General features: G+C 48.1%; 1 protein-coding gene across 1 annotated transcript; it reads right to left on the bottom strand.

The window, feature by feature from the left end:
- Positions 1 to 420: 420 nt before the first annotated feature.
- Positions 421 to 26249, bottom strand: PITPNB (phosphatidylinositol transfer protein beta). The gene is made up of 11 exons (XM_061603106.1): positions 25964 to 26249; positions 19212 to 19242; positions 17357 to 17502; positions 16817 to 16908; positions 15325 to 15332; positions 13972 to 14046; positions 13529 to 13612; positions 8208 to 8285; positions 5113 to 5223; positions 4748 to 4870; positions 421 to 1997 (listed from the first exon to the last, which is right to left on the bottom strand). The coding sequence occupies exons 1-11, from the start codon at positions 26023 to 26025 to the stop codon at positions 1947 to 1949; spliced, it is 861 nt and encodes a 286-aa protein (XP_061459090.1). The 5' UTR covers positions 26026 to 26249; the 3' UTR covers positions 421 to 1946.
- Positions 26250 to 27269: the final 1020 nt, after the last annotated feature.

Below are 27269 nucleotides of genomic sequence, written 5' to 3'. Positions count from 1 at the left end.
ATCCAGGAACTGCATATTCTGTTGCCTGTCAAGGGCCTTAACTGCATAATGGAAAAACACCAGCCAAACAGTTGCCTTTTCTTTGCCTACATGCACACTATCTTCTTTGAGCATCAGCTGAGGGCAATGTCTGAGGGCAACTGGCTGCAGCTCTTTGGACCTGGTAAAATGGTCACTGCTACGAGGTTTTAGCCAATGCAGGCTTCTAGAGCAGAAAATGCAACGTGTCCTTCCAGGCAGAGGGCTCACCCTCTTTGATGAGCCAGTCCCTCACCCTGCACGACTTCTCATTCCGCTCCAGTTCGATGGCCACTGTGCATAAGCCCTCACCACTCCACCATTAGACCCAAATACAACAGACAAAGAATATTTTATGAGCAAATTTATTTACTTTTCTTAACGCAGTTTAGAAACTGCAGAAGTAAACTAAGTTTTACATTCACTACAAAGTTCCCTCTCGTTGTTTACGATGAATTATCCCCCACCCCACCAAACCCACATAACCGATGCACTGCATTAGTCGCTGTTTGGGGCAGGCATTTGGGCTCTCCTTGGTGCTAATGAGAGCACACACTTACACGGAAAGAAGGCAGCCCCTAGATTCTTCAATTAGCAACAGCCTATGTTAGCAAGTCTCTTAAAAACAGTATTTATATATTTACAAGCTAATCATCTGATGGGATGACAAACAAGCATCCATTTGCTACCACAATCCTGGAAAGATCAGGCTCGAGACCACAGGCTTCTGACGAAGATGCAGCATGTGTCAACTTCCTAGTGCCCCTTTTACACTTTAAGAGCTCACCCCTGAAGCCAGTAGAATTTCAAGGAGAGGGTGATCAGGCTGGCCTTTGGATTAGCTGGCCCAATCAACAAAAAAAACTCTATTAGCTCCCAAAAGGAAACCCACACTCAACTCCTCAGCTTGCTTGGGGGTCCTACAATATTTTGTTACTGAGCTACTAAGCATTGCAAAAGTCTGTGTCCAGGACATGACCCACCTTCCTCAACTGCAAACATATTTAAGAAATGTCTACAGAATGATCTTCAGGATACCAGCTTATATCTACTTCTAACCAATATCAGGGAAATTATTTTAAATGTTAAATATATACATGTATGTCTGAAAGAGAACGTCTCTTTGAACATAGACAGTGAGCGTCAATTTTAGTTGATTGTACAGTTGGTGCAGAACTTCTGTACTTCTGCACAGTTCCCAAAGAGCAGAACGTCTTACTGCTTCCCTTTCATACTGATTCAAGCTCAGGGGCAAAACTGACAAAGCTTCAATATTGCCACCATTCATGATGCTTATGACTTATTTTCTTATATTTCTTATTTTGCCAATTTTAATAAAGTAACACTTGATTTTCAGTGTACAAAACTTCAATAAAACAGATCTTTTTTGGGCAGACAGATAAAAGCTATGTTTATATTTTTCACTCAACTGGAAAAATATGATTCTTCCTCCCCCCTCATGAAATGTTTCTGATTTAATTCCAAGATAGTGACAATCTAGAAATAAATATCTATAAATACATTCAGAGTTCTTATTTCAAAATCATGAAGAAAACACAAAATGGGGAATTAACTTCTGATCCAAATCTATTAGCATAAAAGACAAGGTGAGTTCTAGCACGAAGAGATGCTCAAGAAGGGCATAAAACAAGAGGGAATAAATTGGTCCAGCATCAACATAATTCAGCAATCTTTTCTTCTCTTAAGTGACACTAGGTGGCTTTATTTGCTTTGGATATACATAATGAAAGGAGTTTCTTTTGTGGAAAAGATTCAGTACCTTGGAGAAACTGTAGCAGTCTCTCAGTACAATGCGCACCCCTTGTGTGTGTGCATGCATGCACAACTGTATGTGCAAAAATCGTGCATCCGTGCGCACAGACACAAATGGATCAGCACACCATGTACGTGACTGGACAGATCCGCCTTCATTCATCATGAGCAGCACTTGTTCCTCTCACTTCACCTTGGTTGCGCAACTGTATTGAGGAGAGGGGGGAGGAAGGAAGAGGCAATCAGTCAGTGTCCAGTTATCATTGCCAAATAAGTAAACCCACAGGCAAGCAGTCTTGTGCATTTCTCCAGGGGAAATCATCTTTACACAGTGCAGCTAAACCACTAACACAAGAAATATTATAAAGCTGATCAGGACGGCAATTTACAATTCAAGCAGCATTCAGCAAACTGTAGGGCCTACCAGAATAAAGGATTGTGTCATTGTGCACTTAGGAACAAAGGCCAAAAGTTGGGGATCAGACGGCTGCTGCTCTTTCAGGAAGAAGATGCCCTTCTTAACTTTCCGTGAAGCCAATGCCAATCTGAGGGAAGCTGCCCAGATTGTGATGCAGATTGCAAAATGGGAAAGAGTCAATTACTTCTTTCCTAATGAAACCATCAAGCTTTAGAGTGGGCCTCCTCCTTCAGAGGAAAGCCCTGAGCTACCTAGATCTTTTTAGGGAATCTCTAGGATGTACCAGGAAAGTATGGCAAGTTCTGCTATTGGGGTGGAGGGTATGGCCTTTTGCCATTTTGAATTAAAACCCAAACTATCAAGCCACCCACCATCAGAATGGGACAAAGAACCAGAGCATGTCACCATGACAAGTCCCAAGTGAGACACCTGCAAACTTCAGATCTTTGCCCTAGAGTGTGCTGTGTGGGAAAAAGCCTTCTCTGTGGGGAGACATTTGGAAAATGCCCTGCCCTTGCAGGTACATCAGGCACTGGGACTGTTGTCATTTGGGCATCAGGTGACGGTGCAACTCTTCACTTTGGCTTATTAGGTTTTCAACGAGCGACTCTTTTAGCCTTCTCTACGGTATAGACGTTCTTAGCTGTGTTTGCTGGTGCTTTAAGAATTAGTTGCTTTGTAATTTATTTTATGTTGTCCTCTACTGTGGTAAAATAAAAAATAAATTAAAAGCCTGCAGTGAGGTGCCAGGGTCTGCTTTAGGAAGGATGGAAAAGGAGACTGTAGGAACACCATTAAATTTTGAGTAACCCAAAGCTCCACGTGGCAGGAAATATTCTTTGTCAGGAGAGGGCTGAGATCTTCAACACCAAGTCACTTACACAGCTTGATTTTGCCTCTGACCCTACAGATGATTCCTCTAGACATCGGCAGCCAACGTACCTCGAATGGAACCCTTCTTACGCATCTAGATGCAAAATAAAACTGTAAGCCACCAGGCAGTTGACTGAGCAGAGTTAGTAGGGACGGGTTATTCCAGTGGCCAGAGAAAATCCTTTGGTAGCCAGCACCAGATGGCCTTGTGCCCTGAAGCACGTATGCGGAACAAAGAACATTCTGCCCACAACCAACCACAGCTGGAAACTGCTGGGGCATCTGCACTGCCCAATGGAGGAGTGAAAGAAGAAGAGGAGGAGGAAGGCAAGCTGCTGGGTCCAGTGAATTTCCATAGCCATGAGATCAGGGAAATTCAAGAAATAATGGTAAACCTTGCATGTTTTTAAAGACAATGAAAATACCTCTAGGCCTTGAGATACCAGAGGCAGAGAGCTGTGGCCTGGTGAATAGCCCACATCTTTTCTCCTGCTGGAGCCTCTTATGAGCAGCACAACAATGCAGTGGGATGACAATGGAGCCAATTCCCGAGGGAGGTGGTGGGCCTTCCAACACTGGAGGCCTTCCAGAGGCAGCTGGACAGGTACCTGCTGGGGATGCTTTCACTTGGATCCCTGCATTGAGCAGGGGGGTGGACTCCATGGCCTTAGAGGCCCCTCCCAACTCTACGATTCTATGACGTGCAGCCATCAGGTGCAGGATGACGTCTCAGTCACATTTGACAGCAAGAAGGTGGAATGTCGAAGCGAGATGAATCAGAGAAGGTGCATACAGGAGATGGTCAAGAAGAAACTTTAGAGCTGGCTGGAGAAGAGATGAGCCAAGGTAGCCAGAGACCTTCATGAAAGGAGGGGACCAGAAGAGGTCAAGACAAAACCAGGCTGTGCGGGCAGGTCCACAGAGTCCATTTTCCCTCCCTCCTAGTCAGATGGTCATGGCACCCTGCAGACACACCCATGCCTGTGATGGCACAAGGATACATCCAAGTGAACTAGGCTGCACATAGACAGAGCTGCAGAGATGCTTGTGATCAGGGCAACTTGAAGCAGCAGCACACTGGCAAGTGAAGTTGTTGCTGGTGGTATCTGTGCAAAGCCCAACAACAACTCCTTGTGTTTACCTCAGTGGAAGGAGCACAGCCTGTTTGAGCCTGAATGCTAGAAAGCAAATCACAACAAGAGCGAAGCAGGAGCATGACACAAAAGGACAGAAATCTAAAGGCAAAATCTTTGTCTGCAGAGGACTCAATCAGCAAGCAGTAGAATGTGGCAGGGGTAAGGGAAGAGGAATGAAGCACCCCGCCACCTTGGGAATCTCTCTTCATGCTGCGACCCTTTCCTCAGGTTATCTGCTACTCTGCCCCTATTGTAGTGTTAGTAAAGTTAGTAAAAATTCAGCAGTGTTCAACACACAAACACACACATCAAGCAACAGGCAATGCAAGTTTTAATAGTCAGGCTTCATATTTACAAAGCGAGCTCGCTCCGGTGAACAACCTGCCTCTGAGATCTGTTTCCCCCTCCACTTTCATCCGCCTTCTTTTTGGTCCAAGCATGTGCCCCCTAGAGGGCACAGCAACTTATCACACTGCAGTAATGCCCCAAAGCGGACCTGGAGCAGCTGCGCCAAGTCTGAAATTCTTACCGCTTCCAGCTCTCTCTGTGTTTCATCCTCCATCCGCCGGATGTCCTCCATAGTGAGCTCAATCCACCTGTCGATCCAGCAGAAAAGCTGGCGATGGAAGTTCGTAAATATCCTCTTTTCTTGCTTTAGAGAAGAAAAAACAGGCTTAGACCACAGGCTCCTGGCTAAGCCGCTGCCGTTCCATTCCTCCCTTCATAGCTGCCCCTCCTATAGGAAGAACAGACTAGCACAGCAGTAGACCTGCCCTTGTCCCACCGAACAAGACTGTCCCTGTTCCATAGTCAAACCTCATCTGCAAGCAATTAAAATCACCGATGGATAAGCATGTCTCTTCCAAGCTCAGATAAGCGTTCCTAGCTTCTCACCTTCTGAATAAAGTTCTCTATTTTGTTCTGCAGTCCCCACCATTTAAACTTGATTGTCACCAGCTTGTAAGCACACATTTTCGGACAGTCTCCATCAGCTGCCAGCTCCTTCTGTTTGCAGAGAAACAAAAGGAGAGGTGAACAGAGGGGCTTCTGTTTGGCAGATGAGCACTGCTACGGAAAGCGAGGCAGAGTCTGGGAATGTAATCATATTAAACATATTTTAGCTTGAAGTCATCCCTTCTAAAAAGACACAGTTTTATGGAATATGACCTCCCTTCCAAGATTGTTTCTGCCCTCTCTGTATGCTTTTTGACAACAGATTAAGATGCACCTCTTTACCTAGGAGGCCTCTGGTTGGGTGGGTTGTCTTCCCTCCTACATAGCAATACAGAGCACTGCAGTTCTGTATTGGTGGCATTTGTGGCTTTATTTTATGGTTTATTGCACATTATACTTAACTGTGATCGTTTTGAAACCTGCCCTGGGACTATTTGGTGAAGACTGGGCTGTAAGTACAAATGAGTAAGACGACAGGCCATAGCTCAGCAGTGGAACATCCTTGGTTTACATCCTTGGCATCCCTAGCCAAGCAGTCCCTGCTTGAAACCTGAAGAGCTGCTGCCAGTCAGTGCAGGCAATACTGGGATGGACCACTGGACTGACTCTGCACAAGGCAGCTTCCCAAATAAATCATATCAAGCATGCAAAGCAATACAACATGAGTGGGAGGGAGGACATGTCCCCCTTCAGTGTTTCTTTTCACTAAATGTTGGAATCCAAATGTGTCCACCATCTGGAGGGCACCACTTTTGTGACCCCAGTGCAAAGGGCCTGCACAAAGCATGTGCTCAGTCCCTGAGCTATGATCCCTTCCCACAACAGCCATGAGCATGTTCAGAAAGAAAGAAAGTGCACAGACTTAACACAAGACAGAAGAAACAGCTTGTGGGTGGCTTAACTGGGACTCTGCCTTCTTGCAGATCATCATGCAGAGATTCCGAGCAAGAGAAGACTGAGCCAGAGGCAAATCCCTCTTGGTTCTGTATTTAAAAGGAGCCTGAAGCAAGCTGCTGGCTATGGGGCCAAAATACTCCAGCACTGGGCGAACTAGTAATGCAACTGAGACAGACGAATCCTGCCACCGGTTACGGAAATGCACAGCACCCCTTTACACCCAGACTGTGTTCCTCAGGGAAGCAGCAAGGATTCCAACAGGCTGAGCCAGAAGAAGGCCCGCAGGCAGAAGGCCAGTTTCTTAAAGGCAGCGGGCAGGGAAGCCCTGGGTGGACGGGCCCCTCATAAGCCTGGCAACCTTAAGAGTGCTGAGCACCCAGGCCGACAGCGCTGCCATCAGTCTGCAGATGAAGACCCTCCAAAGCACGCACTGAATACTGATGAGGATTTCTTTAATAAAGTCATTCTCCCTTGATGCTCCTAACTTCAAAAGGTAGAATTAATAAGTTAATGCTCAATAGGAAGCAAAAAAAAAAAAATCAATTCCCAATATTTCATTTGATGTTTAATTAAATTCTTGAAAACATTAGTTCACAAAACGAAAGTGCTTTACATCAAAACGTTCCTTTTGTACTGCGTCCTTCTGCAATCATTTGACATAGCTGAGCCGAAGCAGCTCAGGTCCAGAGGCGGAGCGCTCCAAGGCAGCAGCTCACAATGCACCTTTATGGGGTCGGAAGTAGGACCGAAAAAGTTGTCTTGAATCACACAGTTCTGTGGCAGCGACAGGGTGGGAAGGAAAGAGGGGGACCTTGACCCAGATGAGCAGCTGCTGGGAAAGAAAAAAATGGGTGGCGGCAGCAGCAGCAGCAGGGGGGAGGGGAGAGAGAAAAGAGGAATATTCAGAAGCAGAAGCTCTGCTGCTTCTAGAGACCCACCATGAGGAGGAGGCCGCCTGGACCCTCCCGCCAAAAAGCAGCACTACCACCACCAAGCTCCTCCTGGCACACTGAAAGGCCTGAGGGATCAGAAGCCACTCACCATTTCTTTGCACTCCCTAAGAGCTGCAGGTGAATACGGCGCTGTTTCCTTCAAGGGAGGCTTTAGGGGCAGATGAGCCCTGAACTTGCTGTGATGTATTGCCAAGCCAGGTCTTCACACTTTGTTCACCTCTGTCACTTTGTGTGTTGCATACCTCCCCTGTCCTGACTGGATAAACTGCATGCCTGCTGGGCAGGAGGGCCACTCCTTGCATTTGCCAGCCCCTGACTGCGTTATGTGCCTAGGCTTTAAAGTGTCTTGAACGCTATGACTGAGCTCAACCTTCTTCTTTCACACCCCTTGAGAAATGTTCCATTTTTCTTGGGACTCATGAAAGAAATTTCATTTGGGGGATTCTGATTTTGTGTGTGCATGTAAATTTCCTTCCCCTCACCCCCAAAAAAGAAGTTTGGGCATTTATGGGCTTCAACTTAAAAAAGAGTGGAGCAGCTCAGGGCAACCTGCAAACATGCACGAACTCACACTGGGTAAAGGCTTTCCCCCACAACCTTTTTGCACCCTTTGAAATGTGTAGTTGTTGCATCAAAATTGAACCTTGAGAAAATTTGACCTAATTTTGCCTTGATTCCCGCCCCAAGACATCCATGCATACAAAATCCGACAAGAGATCTACGTATACAACCATAGACCCACTGAGGCCTCAGTCACAGTCAAACTGCATCCCAACATGGAGGATCTGACAAGTGTCCATCTCAGGACCAACGCTGCCTCCTTGTTCTGCACGGAAAAGCTGACTTGCCACCTTTGCATAGAACCAGCTGGGCACAATCATGTGGTTGGAACCGCCTTTAAGGAGCCAGCACGTTCCCTGAAACAGCAGCTTGGAATCCCTCAAGAAGCAGGGGTCGCCAACCTCCTTGGACAGCAGACAGTTTTCAATTTTGAGAAAGTGCTGTGAGCACCAGTACAAAATGGCTATTTCCCTACCCTGGATGACGGCAGGCTTACCATGTCCTACTGTTCCTGACTGGGGAGATCTCCCAATCACATAATGGCGCTGTTGCTGCCTAACAGGAACCATTCCTCAGAACCAGGAAAAATATACACTCTCTCTTGACTACATCGACCAGCGTTACCTTCCAGTTGGGTCCCAAAGGGCCTCTCTTGGTCTTGACTGACTGGAACAATGCTGGGTCCTCATCAGCTTTGTAATCCTGTAAAATCAAAAAGGCAATGAGACAGAAGAAAACTCAGGGAGAAGAGAAAGAAATGGGAGGCTCAAGAAGCAACTTTCACTGCCAAGGAATTATCAAGAACAAGGGTGGAAGCACAGAAGCGGTGAGGAGAGGCCAGCGAAGGTCAGCTCATTCAGCCACAAGACCTCAAAGATGGCACAACAGTGGCTGTTAAGAACACAAACAAGGGGGATTGCTACTTTTCTAGAAGCCCCCCCCCCAAAAAAATCTGGCTTCCCTGGGAGTCTTTAATCAATATGACTTCACTAACCACACAAAACATGAGCATTTATTTATTTAGGGAGCATCGTGAAATCCTCGTAAATACAATTAAAAGTTTGGACTTTGCTTGGTGCCTCAAGGAGGGGGCAAGCGAACCTGCTTCAGAGTCTGGATGCTGCAACAGAAAAGGTCCCACCTGGCTGCAGAGGACTCACAGGGGATCGCATCAGTTTGGGAGGAGGGAGGTGCGTTTTGGTCTTGCTTATATGGGTGGGTGACGAGGCTTAAACCCCCCTGCGAACTGACAGAATGGAGGACTGTCCAGCCTCCTGGGAACTCGGTATGCATTTAGGCATCCACCCAAAGTGTTGTGAGATGAGCACGGATTTAAGAGTTAATCCCATGGATACCAAAGGAAGTCAGGAAAATCAAAGGGATCACTTCAGCTCAGTCATTCCGCAAGATGGGAAAGTTCTGCTTCCCAGTAGCAAGATAGGCCGCCTTCCTCGTTCTGAACCTGCTGTAGATGCACACCAAATGCTCTTCCCACGTGCGAGCAATGGAGACCTTGGCATTAAGTCACTTGCTGCTAAGGGATCCACGTGAAATTGTCCGCCATCACGAGCACATCTGCAACACAGGCAGGCAGCAAACACAATCTCAGCTCTAACTCTGAGCTGTGGAAAAGCAACAGCCTGGCAGGGCCAACTCAGATTAGTTTTTGGGGACAGGGGAGGAAACGAAAGGAGGGCTGAACTCCCTCCCCCCAGCAGTTACAAACTGCTTGCCACTGGCTGCAAATGTCTAAAATCATTAGTGGTTTGCACCCAGGGTAGGCAAGGCCAGTTGCAGCTTAGGCAGCTCTTTTGACTCCTGGGTTCTCTAGTATCTCTGAAACATAGTTCTCCCCCCTCCCCTGCTGCCCCATCCTCAGTCCTTGGGGGAGGGGTGGGTCAAAGTACCATAAAAGCAACTTTTATATGATCTGCCTGCTTGTTAACATTATAGAATCATTGTTCAAGTTCAAATGTGGTTTTCCACACTTTATGTACGGCTTTCTTGTGGCTGAATTTCAGTTTTTCGGAACCACTTTTGAAGGAGGCGGCGGTGTTGTTGAAAGCAATCACGGTCCCAATCGCATATATGGCTCATGAGCTAGTCCACTGTGTTTGCACATACAGAAAGGTGACCCAAGCAAGGTCTGCTTCTCCCTGGCAGGCTTCATTCTAATGCCCAGACAATTTCTCAGAGACACGAGTCTGGCACTGTCAACCTATCTGCCTGCAAGTGTCCTGGTATGAATGCGCAAAGTGCAGTCAACCGGAAATGCAACATGGACCTTTCCAAGACATCCTTGAGTAGAAACTTTTTCTAAAAAAATGTGCACCAATACAAGCCAAAATCATATGCCCAGATTATACAAATTACACACCCATACACACATGCATATTTTCCCTCCTGTGTATGTTGCTTATGCCAGCTTGGGGGAGGGAACAGGGGGGAAGAGACACAGTGAAGACTCCATCAGGCATTGCTTCTTTCTGCTGCCTTGACTTAGGGTGAGCAGCAGAGCAATCTTATGCTGAGACGTGGGGAGAACCCCTAATGGAGCTGCTGCCACTTCCTCAGCTGTGGCAGCTCACTGTGGGCCAAAGTGGTGGCCTTGTCTTGCATTTCGGCCACTTCCGTCAGGGACAGCTACGTCCATCGCCCTTGCAACAGGAATATCCTTGCTGTGCTCTGGCAACCCGGAAGCCATCCTGCCAGCAGCCCTCCCTCTCGGACGGTGGAGCAGCACTCAGCCACGTCCAGTGGCCTCGTGGATTGTGTTCAAAGATTATTTATTTTTGTTGCAGCTGCTTTGAGCACCATTTCTGTGGCAAACAATGGCCTTTAACTGTCACTGGAAATAAAAACAGAGCCCCCAGGAGAGAGATAAACTGGCTGTCAGCCCCAACCCCATGGCAAAAATGAAAGTGGAACGCCAACAACGGCAGGTTGTTGGTGTGCGTGGAAAAGAATGGGAATTCTGTTTCCTTGGCTATATTATAGGCAGGGATGCAAGTCAGTCACGTGCCCTTCACCTCTACTCCCGAGAAAGAAATGGAGACTTGATCTGTGGCACTTCCCCAAACTCTTTGGAAGGCAACTGGATCCCCCTCTTCTCTAGCATAGTGGAACTGCCCAACCCCCACAAAATATTTTTATAACGAAAAGCCCACTTAGCAGCCCCAGTAAGCCCCAGTGATATTTCAAGGTTATGGGAAGGGCTTGTTCTCTCCAAGCTGTTTTTTATTTAATGTGAAAAACCCTGCTCCGTAGTGCGAGAGTGAGAGAGAGACCGGCAATGCACTCAAAAGCACTTTCTATAATATAAGTATGCTAATGAGCCCTTTCAAGAACAGAATTAAAACGTGCTGGAACCAGAATCGGCACCGTCAAACCACCACATCTGCCTCCAGCAAGATTGCAGCGCCTCACTTCACTTAACCTAAATTAGCAAGAATGCTAAAACAAAAGATGCACATTCAAAAGATTTCACTCAATAAGCAGCTGACACTGAGGGAGACAAGGGAGGATCCTGTCAGCGAGAGCGCAGAACACCAGTGGAAGGAAGATGAGGCCACAAGGGCCAGGAGCCTCTGCGTTCTGCCAAGGGGCTTCCCTGCAGAGATCGATGCATGCCTTTCTCATCACTCAGACAGCTGCCCAAGAGGGAGCTGCGGAAAGGCAGGCGGAGGTTCCTGCTTGGGTGTCCTGCCGTCTCCAGCACTTTGCACAGAGAATGGGCTACTAGGCTGGTGCAAATCGGGGGGTCCTGCTGTTGCTCCATCCTCCTTTCCACAACCGTGTTGCCAAGGGAAGGAGGCTGATTGCAGCGCACACCTTCTCACTTGTTGCCCTCCACCCTGGCCAAGGAATCCTCCCCCCCCCCCCAGCACACGGTTCACATTCAAGACAAGAGAGGACAGGAGGGCAATGCCCTGAGCACAAAGCTGTCTCAGAATCTATTTGGAAAAGATTTGAAAAAAGTAATGGAATGACAGTGCAATCTTGTGCATGCCTCCTCAGAAGGGAGTCCCACTGTGTCCAATGAGGTTTACTCCCTAGAAGAGTGTTTAGGATTGCAGCCTTAGCTTGGTGAGTGAGGAGGCAAGTAACTGGACCACCACTGGTGGGCCTAAGCTTGTGGCCTGTGACCCACAGAGTCTTATCTATCCAAGGAGAGCACACAAGAAAGCCAAGCTGGACAGGACGGGGAACAAACCAGACAATCTGCAACCCCCCGGTGCTGAGAAAAGGGTAAAAAGCTGATTTCAATTTCTGGGATTTCACTCTGCTCATTTTCTTTCAAATCACTTCCAAAAGTGGAGCCTTTTCTGTAGTTAATTGTGTGTCTCCTTCTGCTTACACTTTAAAGATTTCTCCTCTCCTGGGAAGTGACTTTTGTATACAAATCATGTAAAACTGCTTAGACAAACCTCTGGAGATGATTAGAAGGGGCCAGCTTTAAATTTATACCTTAAGAAAGCAACAGATGTCAACTGAACCATTTGTATACATTTGGAAAGGCACAGAGCTGGCATCTGAGTTTCATTAGGACCTTCAAGAGCATACGCAGTCTGAAGCCAGCTGTTTATTGATTAGTTCTGAAACAAAAGGCACCGCCTTGCTAAGACTGTTTGGCCAAGGTTCACTCAAAACGAAGGCCAAAGGCTTAGCATAACATGAGCACATGCAGCTGGAGAGCTAAACCCTTTTGCTTCATGCACAAGGTTATCTCCTTACTTTTCAGCCAAGCTTGTGATGTCAAGGAATACACACTACAGCCTGATTTAGAGAGGATGGCAAGGGCTCTTTCTACTACAAAAACACTCAGGGGGGAATATCAACAGGAAGGGCCTTTTCTGCCAAGAGATCCCCTTTCCAAACCACCACAGGAACTTGAAAGGCAAAATATGACAAGTGTTGCAAAACATCCTATAGACCATGCAGAAACAAAACAAAACAAGTGGCTTCAAAGGTCTGCCCTCAGTTAAGACTGATTAAAGGGAAGAGGAGTATAGCAAAGGCAGCTCTGAGCAGTGGGATTTGATATCACAATCCTGCACAGGAATCACCTCCTCTTCCAAGGTCAAAATCTTCCAGACCTTGAATTAGGACCAAGATGGCACAATAGGGACGCCCAAGTCCTTCAACTACCAAGTTGGGAACAAAATGCACAGAAAGGGGATTTGTCATCATTTCTCACTTCTCGAAGTGGCTCCTGTAACTCATTTGAGACTCCCAGGAAGGAGTGAACTGTATTAAATGCAGCACAGAGTGAGGAGGAGGAGAGCTATTTTTAAGATTAAGGTACTATGAACATGGGTTATTCACTCTACAGCAGAGGTGGCTAACCTGCAATCTGGATTCCACCCCCCCCCCGCATTTGCATCCAACCCACAATTATTTGGCAATTAAATTAACAAAACACTGTTCTGCTGCTGTGGGGGTCTAAAAACCAAGCGCTCCTGTCCCTCTGTTGCGGTGCCAATGCCAAAGGGCCGCAGCAGTCACAGAGCAGGCCGCAGCAGTCACAGAGCAGGCAGGGCCATTCGCCCCATTCCTCAGCCCGTCTTGCAATGGCAGCAGAGGGAAGAGAGGCACCTTTGCAGGCGAAGACCACCTTTGAGTTTATTTATTTTTCCTCCCCAATGGAGTAATGGGGAGGGAAAGCGGCAGAACCCACCCTCTCACCTGCAGGTCTTCCTGCCTGCTTCCCTCCTCCCCCGGCCCAGTGGGGGGGTGGGGGGTGGGACGGGACAGAAGGCTAAAGTCTGCTGCTGCTGCCCTTCAGATGCAGCAGATATCAAGCAGGCAGGAGACCAGACAGGACCTTTGTTATCCTCCTTGCAAGAAGCAGCCTTCCTCGGGCCTGTGTGATCAGCCCAGCAGGAAGCGCTATGTTATCTACAGCTACACAAACACCCCGTGGGAGGTGGGTGGGCTCAGCTTACTCCTGGCTCCACTTGGCTTCTGTCTGCAATGTCAATGTGGACAACTTCAACATTCTTCCACGTATTTGGATCCAAGTCGTGGACCTGCGGGAAGAAAAGGCAACTGGCTCAGCCTTGGCAACGACTAACCATTTCCCCCTTTTTTTGTACAGACCAAATAATCCTCTCCTTGCCCTAAAAAAGGAAGGAATTCCTAAACAGCGATAGTTATACATGTTTAAAACGTACAAGGAGTTGGCTAAAGCCAGAGGAGAAAACAACCACAGCACTCAGTGAGGGGGAGAAACAAACCCCTGCCACCCCCGCCCCGCCCCCATTGCTCCTGGCCCAGCTGTGAACGGGGCAGGAGCACAAGCTGAGCAAAGCCCCACCCAGCGTCCAAAAGAAAGCGACAAAGGCCTGGCAGAATGAACAGGGCAGCAAAATCTGGTCCCCCAACTTACGTTGTTGGATGTTCCCAAGTCCGATTTATGCCAAGTCTCAATTTTGATGAAGAAGTCGTCTTTCATATATTCATTCTATTGAAAATAAAATGTAAGTAAGGCAGTAACTAATGTGGCTCATTTGTAATCCAGCCTTGTGTGTCACTTCTACCTGGCCACGGTGGGGAGAAAGGAGGAGCAAAGTCCACGGGAAAGGCAAGCACAAGCAGGGCAGCGCAGGAGATGAGAGCTGCCAGGGGGCGGATGCCTCCAGCCGCTTCCAGCCGCCTGCTGATTCCCTCCCCGCCCTTGGCTTTGCTACCGGAAGCGCCCCCTGGTGGAGGGGCATCCCGAGGAGAGCACTGCCCAAAGGAGGGCCGTCCAAGGGCCTCTCCCTAGCCCTGCGCCTCAGCCAGGGCCTCTGCAGGGCTGGGCAGACACACATTTGCAGACAGGCCATAGGGTGTTTTGTTTTTGGGTTGCTAACCTAATTTTACTCTCTGCTTTTTATTTTATTGTGCATAGGTTTATTTCATTGCAATTGCAAGCCGCCTAACCTCTGGGCAACATATAAATAGCGTTAATACCAACAGAAATTAGAAAGTGGAATTCCGCCATCAGTCACTCCTCCCATGGCGGGACAGTCAGCATGTCTTGCTTTGCAAACCTCACTGACTGGCACCACAGACAAGGCCTCTCTTACCCTCCACTAAGCCACCTGCCAACATTCCCAATATTCCCCATCAGCCTGTACTGGAAGGGTGGGAAGCAGCTCTCCTTGTAGGACCCGGGCTATGGCGGCCCCAGGCTTGTGAAGTGGGCATGAAGGGAGCCACATAAGCAACATAGACCCTTCATAATGAATGAATGAATGAAACTTTATTTTTACCCCGCCCTTTTTCCAAACTGGAACTCAGGGCGGCTTACAAATAAAACTACATGTATACAAATAAAACAAAAATATACAATTAAGATACAATTAAACTATACGCAACCTTAAAACCATGAGGTTTTAAGGCAGTAATGCTCAAAGAGGCCAGCTCCAGAACATCACCCAACTTTTTGTTTGAGTTTAACCAACTGAGAAACAAAGCTTACGTTCAACTCCCTTTCCATCAAAGGTCTAGCTCTCATACTCGCAGAGAAAAGCAGAAGCCACGTTCTATTGCCAACTGAAGGCTCTGAGCAGGGCAACATCCCGATTTTCAGGGGAAGGAAAAAAGTGTACACCTCCTAGAGAGGCTCTTCCCTGAAACCTCATGTTGGAGACCCAGATGCCTGCATTCAGATTGGTCCATTTACATAGGAGCTCAAAAGTCTCAAAGATGCCAACAGTTAAGCCAATTTGCAAGCCAAGACAAAAGTAATACTCACCGTTACAACTGAAGCCCATGGAGACATGGAAAGAAAAAGAAAAGGGAGACAAACAGCTATGAATGCATTGTCACATAGCAGCTTCACCACCAAGCTCACCTGTGTCATCATTCTTTAAAGAACTAACATGTGAAATTACTGGTCTTCTAACAATGACAAGTAACTTGTGCCTAAGATTGGTCTGGGTACCCGAGGACTGGAAAGTTCATTTTAAAAGGGATCCAGAGGAGATCCAGGAAACTGTAGGCCAGTTAGTGCAAACTGGTGGAAAGCATTATTAAAGATAAAGTTATCAACTATATAGATGAACAAGTCTTGCTGAAGAATCACCAACACGGCTTCTGCAAAGGGGGATGGAAGGCCCCTGGCATCATGGCGGTAAAATACAATTTCTATCCAAAACATCTCAGGATCAATCCCTGCTAGCATTTCCAGTTAGGGTTGGGAACGCCCCCTGGAGTGCTGACGGCAGTACTGAGACAAGCGGACCAATGACATTAAGGCAGCTTCCTATGACCCTACGGTAAGCCCCGCCTCGCTATTATTTCATAACCACCCTTCATCAAAACGTTTTCACAATGTTGTACAAAAGTACAAAAACAATTCATGCAACATAAAATACCAATTCAAAAGCCACAACAAACAAACATAAGACTAAGGGAAAACGCTGGCGCAAGACAGAACTAAAAATGAAAGCAACCTTCCATATTAACAGTCCTTATATCCTGCCCTTCTATGACAAAGCATACCCAAGGTAGCTTATTAAATACATACCACAAAAGGGATCAAAATACAAACAGCAATAAAGCAGGATCATAAAGAGATGTGAGCAAACAAAAAATAACATCCAGCATCACAGACAATGCAAAAAACAAAACAAAACACAATGCCCACTGGAACAATACCGGTTAAGAGCCCATTTAAAAGTGAGCAAAGATTTAACACCACAATCCTATACGTTTCTACCCAGAAGTAAATCTTAGTGAACGTAATGGGACTTACTCCCAAGAAAATGTGTACAGGATTGTAGCCTAAGCTGGTTAAAGGTTAAGGAGGACAACCAGCAACCCATGCTCACGGAGCGCAACTTGCTGTTTGTACGAGCGACGTGTGTCAGTCCTCTTGAGCCAAGTCCTGAACGCAACCAACCCCAGCAAACACGTGGCCCAGCTGCTTCTTGGTCGGAGGCCCCTGGCTGGCTTGGTGCACGGCATGAGCCATGCTCACCTGACCCCAGGTGCGCTGGGCCTGGCTGCCATCTCTCCATGGCAAGAGAAAGCCACTCTCGGTAACTGCAGCTGTGTCAGGTCTGAGCCCCAACCCCAAGCACACCATGCAGGTGAAACTGTGGTGAGCCACAGCTCAAACAAAAAATCCCCAGTGCAGTTTGAGAAAAACCCCAGGAGACCACTTATTTGCCTGCGCGCCCCACTGCCCGGCCCCCAGTGGAGTTTGGAAACTTCTAGCCACAGAATGAGGAATGGAAACTCACTCGTCCTGCAGAAAGGGTACGCATTCCAGGCCTTCTCATGGAACACCAGCGAACCTTCTGGAGCAAACATCCGCACAAACGCAGGAACTTTGCTGCAAGGAACCGAAGAGGGATGCCAGTACATGAGTCTTGCCCAGAGAACGACTGTCCAGGAATTTGCTCAAAAAGGCCCTCCTCACTCAACGACATTGAAAGCTATGCAGTCCAATGCTGAACTGCAACATTTCAATTCCAGGAGTAATTAAGAGGAAATTAGGAAAGGCAACGTCGAGGTTACCAAGCAGCCTTCAAGAACACACGATCCCCAGTCACCAGGAAGCAGCTCTCCCTCCCAGCTCTGTATGGGTATATGGGGGGGGCAAGGAAAGGTCATCAAACCTCATCAGCCAAGGAGAATGTCTCTCAAGCCACCTCCACCACAGAGACGGACATGTCACCGACATCCATGTGCCAGGACTGGGAAGTGGGACGGGCACTCAGTGGGTCAGGCCCAAGGGCTGAGCACCAGCCCCCCAGCCCCCCCACACCCCAGCCCCTCACCTCTTCAAGTGGTAGATCTTGTGCGTATACTGGCCCTTTTCACCATCCTTCTCATAAGGCTCGTTCGTTAAGACCTGGATCCCTTCCCCACCGCCTGTTTCATTTTTGCTGGCTTCAGCCACGGAATAAAGTTGTCCAACTTGATACTAAGAAAAGGGGGGGAAGAGTGTCAAGATACTAAAAAAGTGCCCTGTACCTTTCAGCAGCCCACTACACTTCACTGCTATACTTATGAGACCCATGGAAAGCCCAGCACAAGTGAAATCCTTCAAGAGTCTCCCCCCACCCATGGCATCACTTCTTTGGGGGGAAACATTCCACACCTGACCCCCCCCCCGCTCCAGCATGTCAAGAGATCCCCCTGGCAAGCCAGATAATGCATTCAAAGACAGGACTAAAGGGCCACTTGCATGTGGAGTGTAGAGTGAATTCCCCCCGCCAAAGAAAGCTCGCAATCACCCATACACACATTTTAAAATCAGTACCTATTTTTTAAGAAACCTAGAACAGCAGCATAAAACAATTTCTAATACAGATCAATAAAAATGTTAGCTTAAAGCAAAGAACCACATTTTTAAAAATCCTGGCCATCGCTTTAACCAACGGCAGACTGAAATAATGCGTTTAAACCAAAACTCACTTACAAGCAATCAGGGAAGGAGGCAGACACATACCTTCCGTGGGTGGGAAAGACTTCCATAGATAAGGGGCCACCACTGAAAAGGCTCCTGCCTCTTGTGTCCATCAACATAACTGGCCTATGAGCAGGACCTCTGTGATGGTGTTTCATGCCCAGGTAGGTTCAGAAAGGTGCAGCTGAGCCTTCAAGCAGTCTGGTTCCAAACCAGTCAGTGTAGGGGTGGCTTAGCTTTTTTGCCCCAAGGGTTGCATTGATAGTCAGTCATGGCAGTGGGGGACACAGCCAATTTGCATGCACATACATGCGTGTATCTGCGTGCACCACACATACAGCACACATTCACCAGTCACACAGACACCCAGCACTCTCCACACACACACTGCACATACTCAGAGCATTTCCAGTCCCCCCCCCCAAATTCCAGCAGAAGGTTGGAGGTGTCTGGAAACTCTGCCTTTCATTCATTCTGTGCAAACTAAAAGGTGGTATTTCTCCCCACCCGCGCTTCAGAGATGAGGCAGTGGAAACATTGCCCAATCCTCTAAAAGTGCATGCACAGGAGCTTGTCTGCTCTTGGGCCCTGGGCTACTTCGCTCTAAGAGATTTTAAAAAATATCTCTGCCTGCTCTTGAGAGGACACTCTGTAAAGAGCACGCAGAGCACTTCATCTCCTAATCAGGCTGGAGATAAAGTGTGAGGGCTGGCAGGCCTCTTCCTGTGGCTGGGTGGGTCAAATCAGACCCACAGGCTACAGGGAAGCCACTCCTGGCTTAACCTTAAATGGAGCCCAGAAGGAAAGAGGGAGACAGTGTAGCTGATTCAATTCAGTGTTGTCTACTCTGAATGCACTTTATACCAGTGGAACCTCTTGAAAGGCAGTCCCAGATTATAGTGGCTGAACCCCTAACTGTCCACCCAAGTGCAGGGCCAAGCAGCCACACAGCAAGAGCAAATCATGGCTTCTTGTCACACCCTGGTCTTTCTAGGAGTCAGGGGAGTCAGAGGGCTGGCTGGAGAGTCACATCCTCACACCAGGAACCAGAGTCAAAGAATCCAAGTTGCAAGAAACAGCCCAGAACACAGGGCTGAGAACAGCAAAGGGTTGCTGACAGATCCATTCTTTGACTGGTGGAGGAGCGATAGGCAAAGCAGCACGCGTCCAACATGATTAAACCCAAATGAGAACCCTGTCAATGGAGGAGCAGGGAGACATACCTCTTGCACAGAGCATGGCAGAACCACTCGGCTGAAAGACAAAAGAGAACAGGCCAAACATGTAAAGAAACCTCAAAACAGGGCCGGCTGACGAGAGAAAGAATCAGCAGTGTTACAGGCTTGCACAGACATCATGTTTGCAGATAAAAGACTTTCTTGGAATAGTTTCATTCATTAACAGGAAAGCTCAAATCCTGCCCTCAAATCAAACAAAAAGTGTCTAATAATTGCAATGCTTCTTGCATTTCAAAATTTGCCGCCTGATTGTCAGGGCTGCTGGTTTCTCACTGAGCTTATTGCAGGTCCCAGAAAAAGATCAACCGCAAGGCTCCAGCCCTCCCCCCCCCCGAAGTTGCCAAGAAGAGCAGAGATTGGGGGCCGCAAGGGATCAGCAGCAGAGGGACAGACGGAATTCTGACTTTCAGGGAGCACTAAGTTTCCCAGTTTGCATTAGAATTGCTTTTTAAGATGTTTTAAACCTTTTTAAAAGATGTTTTTAAAGCTTTCTAAGGAGGTTTTGCTTTAATGTGTTTTTAAGGATGTTTTTGTTTTAAAATATTTTGAAGTCTTTTATTATGATGGTTTAAAGTGAATTGAACGCCAGTGGAAGGTTTCCTCCCACATTTGGCTGGCCAGGGAAAGGTTTTGTTCCGAAAGTGCCTGTTGACTCTGCCTCCAGGAGAAGTTAACCCTGTATGCTCCTCACCTCCACTGCCCAAAAACATTACTCCTTTGGGTTGTCACTTCAGAGAACAGCAAGAATAAGAGTGATCCTTTTTGCTGGGGTTTTGTGCTTTCTCCCAGAAAGCACGGATTTAATTGTTTAATTGTACAAAGATTTAATTCTTTAGGCACCAATTAATTTTTTTCTACAGACATTTAGTGACAATTTGTTGGTAGGTTTTCCTATAACTACTCAGATTCTTGTTCAGAGGTTTATACTGAAAGTGGATTTTTATATTTTACCTAATGTAAAATGTAACGTAAAATAAAATAATGTTTAACATTATGATTTGTAAGCCAGTTTGGGGCCTTATAATCAAAGGCAGGATAAAAAAACAAGTAAAACCAATATATTTATTTATTTAAACAACTGAAATAAAACCTTTTTTAAAAAAAAATATGGCTTTAAAGATGTTTTGTTTTAACATGTTTTTAAAGATGGTGGTGATGAAATGAATGAGACGGAGACTAGAGCGACGTTGGCGGAAGACTCGGAGCGAGTCTGACCGAACACGGGCTAGAGCCTATTTGAAGGCCTACTCCGTGGCAGTGCGGGCAGCAAAGAAATCTTTCTTTTCTGCCACCATTGCATCTGCGAGGAGCCGTCCAGCGGAGCTCTTTTGAGTGGTCAGGTGTCTTTTGCATCCTGGCCCCCGAGAGGGCAATATGGACCACTCAACAGCCCACTGTCAAGAGTCTGCACGGCACTTTGCAGATAAAATCGCTCAGATCCGTTCCGACTTAGACGCTATAATTGATACAGTCTCAGAGGATGTAACTTTGGCTTCTGCCTGTCCAGTAATGATGGATTCTTTTCAATTTGTACGGCCCGAGGATGTGGACAATATTCTTGGAGAGGTGAGCGCCACCACATGTCTGCTTGACCCTTGCTCTTCCTGGCTTATAAAAAGTGCCAGAGAGGGACTGGCTGAGTGGGTGAAGGGAGTGGTTAATGCCTCCTTATGTCAAGGCAGAATTCCAGGTTGTCTAAAGGAGGCAGTTGTAAGGCCTTTGTTAAAAAAAGCCCTCCCTGGACACCTCTACAATGGATAATTACCGGCCAGTGTCCAATATTCCATTTTTGGGCAAGGTAATAGAGCATGTGGTGGCCTCCCAGCTCCAGGGATTCTTGGATGAAACAGAGTATCTGGATCCATTTCAGTCTGGTTTCCAGCCTGGTTATGGGACGGAGACGGCTTTGGTCGCCTTGGTGGATGACCTACGCAGAGAACTGGACAGGGGGAGTGTGTCCCTGTTGGTTCTACTGGACCTCTCAGAGGCTTTTGATACCATCGACCATGGTATTCTTCTGGGTCGCCTTGCGGGGATGGGACTTGGGGGCAGTCTTGCAATGGCTCCGTTCCTTCCTGGAGGGACGAACCCAGAAGGTGGTGCTGGGGGATTCCTGTTCGACCCCTTAGCTGTTGGCCTGCGGGGTCCCTCAGGGCTCAGTTTTGTCCCCTATGCTATTTAACATCTACATGAAACCGCTGGGAGAAGTTGTCCGGGGGTTTGAGGTTTGGTGCCATCAATATGCTGATGACACCCAACTCTATTTCTCCTTTCCACCTAATTCCAAGGAAGCTGTCTCCGTTTTAAACCAGTGCCTGGCATCAGTGGTGGACTGGATGAGGGCGAACAAATTGAAGCTTAATCCAGACAAGACAGAGGTGCTTCTGGTCAGTCGTAAGGCGAATCAGGGAATAGGGATACAGCCTGTGCTGGATGGGGTTACACTCCCCCTGAAGATGCAGGTTCGCAGTTTGGGTGTGCTCCTGGACTCAGCTTTGAACTTGGAGGCCCAGGTCTCTGTGGTGGCCAGGAGTGCTTTTGCCCAGTTAAGACTGGTGCGCCTGCTGCGCCCGTTCCTTGAGCCATCTGATCTGGCCACGGTGACACATGCCTTAGTTACATCCCACTTAGACTACTGTAACGCGCTCTACGTGGGGCTGCTTCTGAAGACTGTTCGGAAACTTCAGTTGGTTCAACGTGCTGCAGCCAGAATGTTAACTGGGGCGGGTTACAGGGACCATACAACTCCCCTGTTAAAAAAGCTCCACTGGTTGCCAGTCTGTTTCCGGACACAATTCAAAGTGCTGGTGATGACCTACAAAGCCCTATACGGCTTAGGTCCAGGCTATTTATCAGACCGTATCTCCCTGTATGAGCCTGCCCGGGCCCTGAGATCCTCAGGAGAGGCCCTTCTCTCAATTCCCACATCTTCTCAAGTACGACTAGTGGGGATGCGTGATAGGGCCTTCTCGGTGGCTGCCCCTAGGCTTTGGAATTCCCTTCCTAGGGATGTAAGAATGACCCCCTCCTTGCAGTCTTTCCCGCGTCAAGCAAAGACCTTTCTATTCCAACAAGCCTTTGGTATTGACGGCTGCTAAACATAGGGCTTGACGGGAACTGCATTGCTAATGCCTAATTCCTCCATTTTTAAATTGGTTTTTTAATTCTCTTTTTGCTATAAGTATGAATGGTTTTAATATGGAATCAGTTTAATTTAATTTTAATCTAGACTCTGTATGCTTTAATTCTATGTGTTTTTTATCTGGAAGCCGCCGCAAGTTCCAGTTTTGGAAGGATGGCGGGGTATACATAAAGACAGTAATAATAATAATAAAAGATGTTTTGTTAATATTTTTTAAAGTCTGTTTTTATAATGTTCTAGAGTGTTTTTGTTTGCCACTCTGGTCTCCTACTGGGAGGAAGGGCGAGATATAAACTAACTAACTAATTAACTAACTAAACTGTTTAACACAGTAGTCTCTAAGTGGTGTACAGTTAAATTAAAAAGATACAATAAAATCAAAACTAGCCCTAAATCAGGAAGCTTACTTAAAACAGGCAATAAAAAACAGGCAATGGAAGTTCAACAGGGAAGGAGCCTGTCTGATCTCGGCTGGGAGAATTGGGCCCACAGTACAGCATGCATGGCTGCTGGTGGATATGAGCCAAGTGATGGAGCGGGTGGGGAGGCACTAATTCTGATCCCCCCCAAAAAACTCAAGAATCTTGAATCTAACCTAGTAGTCTATGGGCAGCCAATACAAACTTTTAAGCACTGGAGTTATGTGTTGGTCCTGTCCTCACCAACAGTCTAGCCACAGTGTTTTGCACCAGCTGGAGCAGGCCCAAGGATCACTCCCACGGAGAGTACACTGCAGTAATCAAACCATAAGGTTACCAATACATGAGTCACCACAGCCTGGCTATCCCTGTTGATGAATGGCCAAAGCTGTGAAAAGGCACTTCTAGCCTATGCTGGAGCCTCCACTTACCAAGATGGATGTAGTAACACCCCCAAAGTACGACCCTGTTCTTTCAGAGGCAGTGCCACTTCATCCAGAACAGGCAATTGACAATCCCCCAGGCGTAAACATAATGATGACACTATCTAGTGACTACAATGGTTCCATATATTTATTTATTTAAAAATGCATATGCTGCATTTCATCATCTAGGTCTCAAAGCAGATACTGAACAGCATTGGCAACAAGACTGTATCCTGTGGCAGACAACAGCCGAAGGACTATGGGGCGCAAACAACAATCTCCCAATGCTATTCTCTGGATACAACCCTGTAGGCTAGAGTGGAACCACTGTAAAACAGTGCCCCCAATACCCACAGAGCTAGTCCAGGCTATCAAAAGCTGCTGAGGGACTGTGAATCAGAAGCAGTGTCACACTCCCCCAGTCCTGCTCTCAAGACTGGTCATCCATCAAGGTGACCATGGCTGATTCACCCCAAAACTGCATCAGAACCCAGACTGAAATAGATCCAGATACACCAGGAACTCCTGCGCCACCACTCTCCATCACCTTACCTTACTGTGCAGCAGTGATTAAAAGTCACAGGACCCAGGCTGGGCTTCTTCAGAAGTGGAGATACAACTCCATCATGCAGGACCCTGGATTCACCTGGTCAACTCCTCCCCCAACTGGCTTTCATCAACCAGGATGAACAAGGATCTCAAGAGAGCAAGAAACTGGCTGCATCATTGAAAGGGTCCTGCCCACATCATCAGACATCATCAGACAGCACAAAGCAGCATCAGAAGACAACTCTTAGCTGAACTAACAGGTTCAGCAGGATACAAAGCTCTATCTCACACACATTCAGATGCCAGTAGGGCATCACTGAACCAAGAGAAACAAACTTGAAGAGCACATCTCTTCAGCATCACTGATTAAACCTAGAAGATAAACTCCAAATTTCACCGTATTTATCCCTGCAGATAAACCTTTCCACAAGAGTCTGTGATTGGCCAAACAAATACCACATTACAGGAATTTTTAAAGCAACTGCTGCCCACTTGTTAGCAGGTGTCTCCAGCACAAGATGACAATAAAATCCTGCATCTTCCCAAATGAAACAGGAAAAAATTCAAAGCAGCTCACTTCTAAGAATGCTGCATCCATTAAAGCTCTGGGGGATCTAAGAACTCTGCCAAACTTCCCACTCAACAAACCCTTCAAAAAGGTGCTTAAATTCCCTGGCGTTCCTTGTTTATGAACAAGATTCCATCCTGGTAGGAGAACAATATTCCTGCCTCAAGACAAAAAGTTCTCTTTTCTTCCAGCTACAGACTAGTTCACAATGTTTGGCATTTAAGTTCATGCTTTTCAAGTTCCCTTCCAAGCAGAAGGCAGGTGAGAAGCAGTCATTCCGTTTGGCAAGTTACATCTACACCTGCAGACACAAGTGCAGCCCCAGGGTCAACTTTGTTCAAATGCTTGCATATTACAGAGAACCCATTAGATAGAATGGAAAGGCAAATTGATCCTTGCCAACAGAACTTTCCATTCTACTCGAAGAAGTTTTCTGTTTCACTCAAAAGCTTATACATTCTTACACCAATACTAACCTAGTCTGCTAACATCTTCACATCATTTTGCTGAGTTTGTATTTTGTACTTCAGGACCAACACAAAGACAGCTATCTAGATTTCCAAGAAGCAGGCAGATAACTACCCATAATTAAAACGTTTAATAAAAACTTCATATTAATGTAAATACCTCAGAGATAAAACACCATCGTAAAAATCTTCCTTCCTTCGTTATAAATAAGAGAGCAAGGCTAATACTCCAGTTCTCGCATCAGGAGACTGAGAAGACAACCATAAACTTGACACGTGAATGAGACTATTTCAACTGAAAACATGAAGGTAGTTACCTCCTAACCCTTTTGCCTTTACGAGAGCAGCTAAAATGGAAATTCCCGGGAAACGCGGACATCCTGCAATGTCAGGTTCACTTTCCCTTCGGGAAAAGTAGCTCTGAAGCCATTCTCACCAGGCGGCTAGGTGTCTGCCCAGAGTGGATGTGCTAACCGGGCTCCCTAACGCAGTGCTCCAGGGTACCAGAACAGGGGAGCGGGTGTATTTATGGCTGCCTCCTGTCGACCAGAACGTTGTGGCGGGGAGAGAAAAACCGCCTGGCCTGGAGCCCGTTCGGCAGCCACGCGAGGGAGGAGAGCGCAGCCCCACGGCGGGTTGATTTAAACCAAAGCAACGTCAACCCGGGTTCCAGTCAGCACAGGAGAAGAAGCGGAAAAGCCGAAGCCACCGGCTACTTCCTCTCCCGGCGCTTCCTGAAGGGAGGCCCGAGTCGGGCCTCGCACGGCTAGCCTACCAGCAAAACAGGCCGTCCCGCTGATCCGCTCTCTGCCGGGGCCTGCATGCGGCGCTGCCGTGTGCGCCTCCCGAGGGGGCAGCGTCCCCCGGCGCCTTCAGCGCGGTCCCCCCCGGAGGCCCCGGCGGAGAGCCCCGCCCGGTGCAAAGGGGCCGGAGCCGGCGGCGGCTCTCCGCCTCCCGCCCGGCGGCTTTCTCTACAACGGGACTGAGCTCCAGAGATAACCGGCCGCCCGAAAGGGAGGGAGGGAGGGAGGGAGGGGGCGGGGGTCCCGGGCGGGCGCAGGAGCGAGCGAGAGAGCCCTCTCCCTCCCCCCGGGCTCCACGGGAGGGGCGTCACGTGCCGCGGTGCGGGGGGGTACGAGGCCCCCTCGCGCTCCTTCTTCCACTCACAATTCCTTGACGAGCACCATCTTCCCGCAGAGAGGAGGCCAACGCGCAGGCGCAACCGGCATCCGCTACCCACCCTGCAGCGCGCAGGCTACTTCCTGGAGTTCTCCGCACCCCGACAGACATCAGCCAATCGCCTCGACGTCCTCGGCGCCTCAGCCCCGCCCCGCGTCCCAGCAAATGGGAAAGAGATTTGGAAGACACGATGAGCACTTATTGAGGGCGGACCGGAACTAACGGACCACTTGTCTTGTCAGCCAATGAGCGCGCGCTGTGTCTCAGGTCTCAAGGCTCCTCACGGCCTCACAGCCAATCAGCGCGCCCTGATGCGCCACGCGCCCACAGAAATTAGAAAGGGCTGCCCGGGACGCACAACCGGAAGTTCCGGCCCTTTATCGAAAAGAGATATTAAAATAGAATAGGACATTCGGTAGTGCTAATGGGCAATTTCCGAGTCCAGTCTGGAGAAACCGTTTAGTTGCAAGTGACGGCGACCCACCCTCCAGCCCCACGGGATGGGGCGCGTTTGTGCGAAAATTAAAACTTTTCTGGGAGTTTCAAAACTTAAAAAAAAACCATCGAATGCCCAGTCATTGGTTTCCCCTTCACCCCCGTGCAGGTCAGCAGCCAGGCAGAGAGAGCGAGAGCGGGCAGCACTGCGGTCTTGGCCACATTCTTGGGCCCTGGGAGTTCTTCCGCCACCAGAGAAAATGTAGATCGCCCCCGGAAGCAGCTGGTTGGTGGCGCCGCTCTAGACCTTCGCCTCCATTGTGCATGGCAGGGCAGCCATAGAGATGCGATGGAGAGCGGCGGCTAGAAATTTCCGGCTGATTCGCTGGGGTAAGGATCGGGACTGCTCCTGCGCCGCCTGTATCGGCCGTAGCGAGGCGCCCCTGAGGCCGCTCCGCTTCCTGGAGGGGGGAAAAATAACACGAAGAAGGGGAAGGGCCGACACGGAGGGGGCGTGGTTTGGGAGACGCGCGAGTCTCACAAGCCCGTCACCCGAAAGGGCGGGGGCTCCTGAAAACCGCAGAGATGCCCGGTATAGAGAGGGAGGCAAAACTTCCTGTGGCTGTTAAGGGGGTGGTTGTTGTTGTTTTGTTTTTATGGTATATTTGTATTTTTAACAATGTAAGTTGCTTGGGGACCTTTGGATAACAAGTGACTAACAAATCTAAATAATAATAAGAACATAATAAGAGCCTGCTGGATCAGGCCAGTGGCCCATCTAGTCCAGCATCCTGTTCTCACAGTGGCCAACCAGGTGCCTGGGGGAAGCCCGCAAGCAGGACCCGAGTGCAAGAACACT

Source organism: Rhineura floridana, chromosome 19, assembly GCF_030035675.1.
Source record: "Rhineura floridana isolate rRhiFlo1 chromosome 19, rRhiFlo1.hap2, whole genome shotgun sequence".
Lineage (NCBI taxonomy): Eukaryota > Metazoa > Chordata > Lepidosauria > Squamata > Rhineuridae > Rhineura > Rhineura floridana.
Note: the sequence above shows the minus strand (reverse complement) of the source record. Positions and strands in the feature narration are given on the sequence as shown.

What these genes read in the sequence shown, in the direction of transcription:
- PITPNB (XM_061603106.1), bottom strand. Translation starts at nt 26,025, where the DNA reads ATGCCGGTTGCGCCTGCGCGTTGGCCTCCTCTCTGCGGGAAGATGGTG. An exon ending in GAAGCCAAGTGGAGCCAGGA is followed by an intron (nt 8,286 to 13,528) that starts GTAAGCTGAGCC and finishes TTGATTTTACAG; the next exon opens with GATTACAAAGCTGATGAGGA. An exon ending in CTTTGGGACCCAACTGGAAG is followed by an intron (nt 5,224 to 8,207) that starts GTAACGCTGGTC and finishes CTCTGCAAACAG; the next exon opens with AAGGAGCTGGCAGCTGATGG.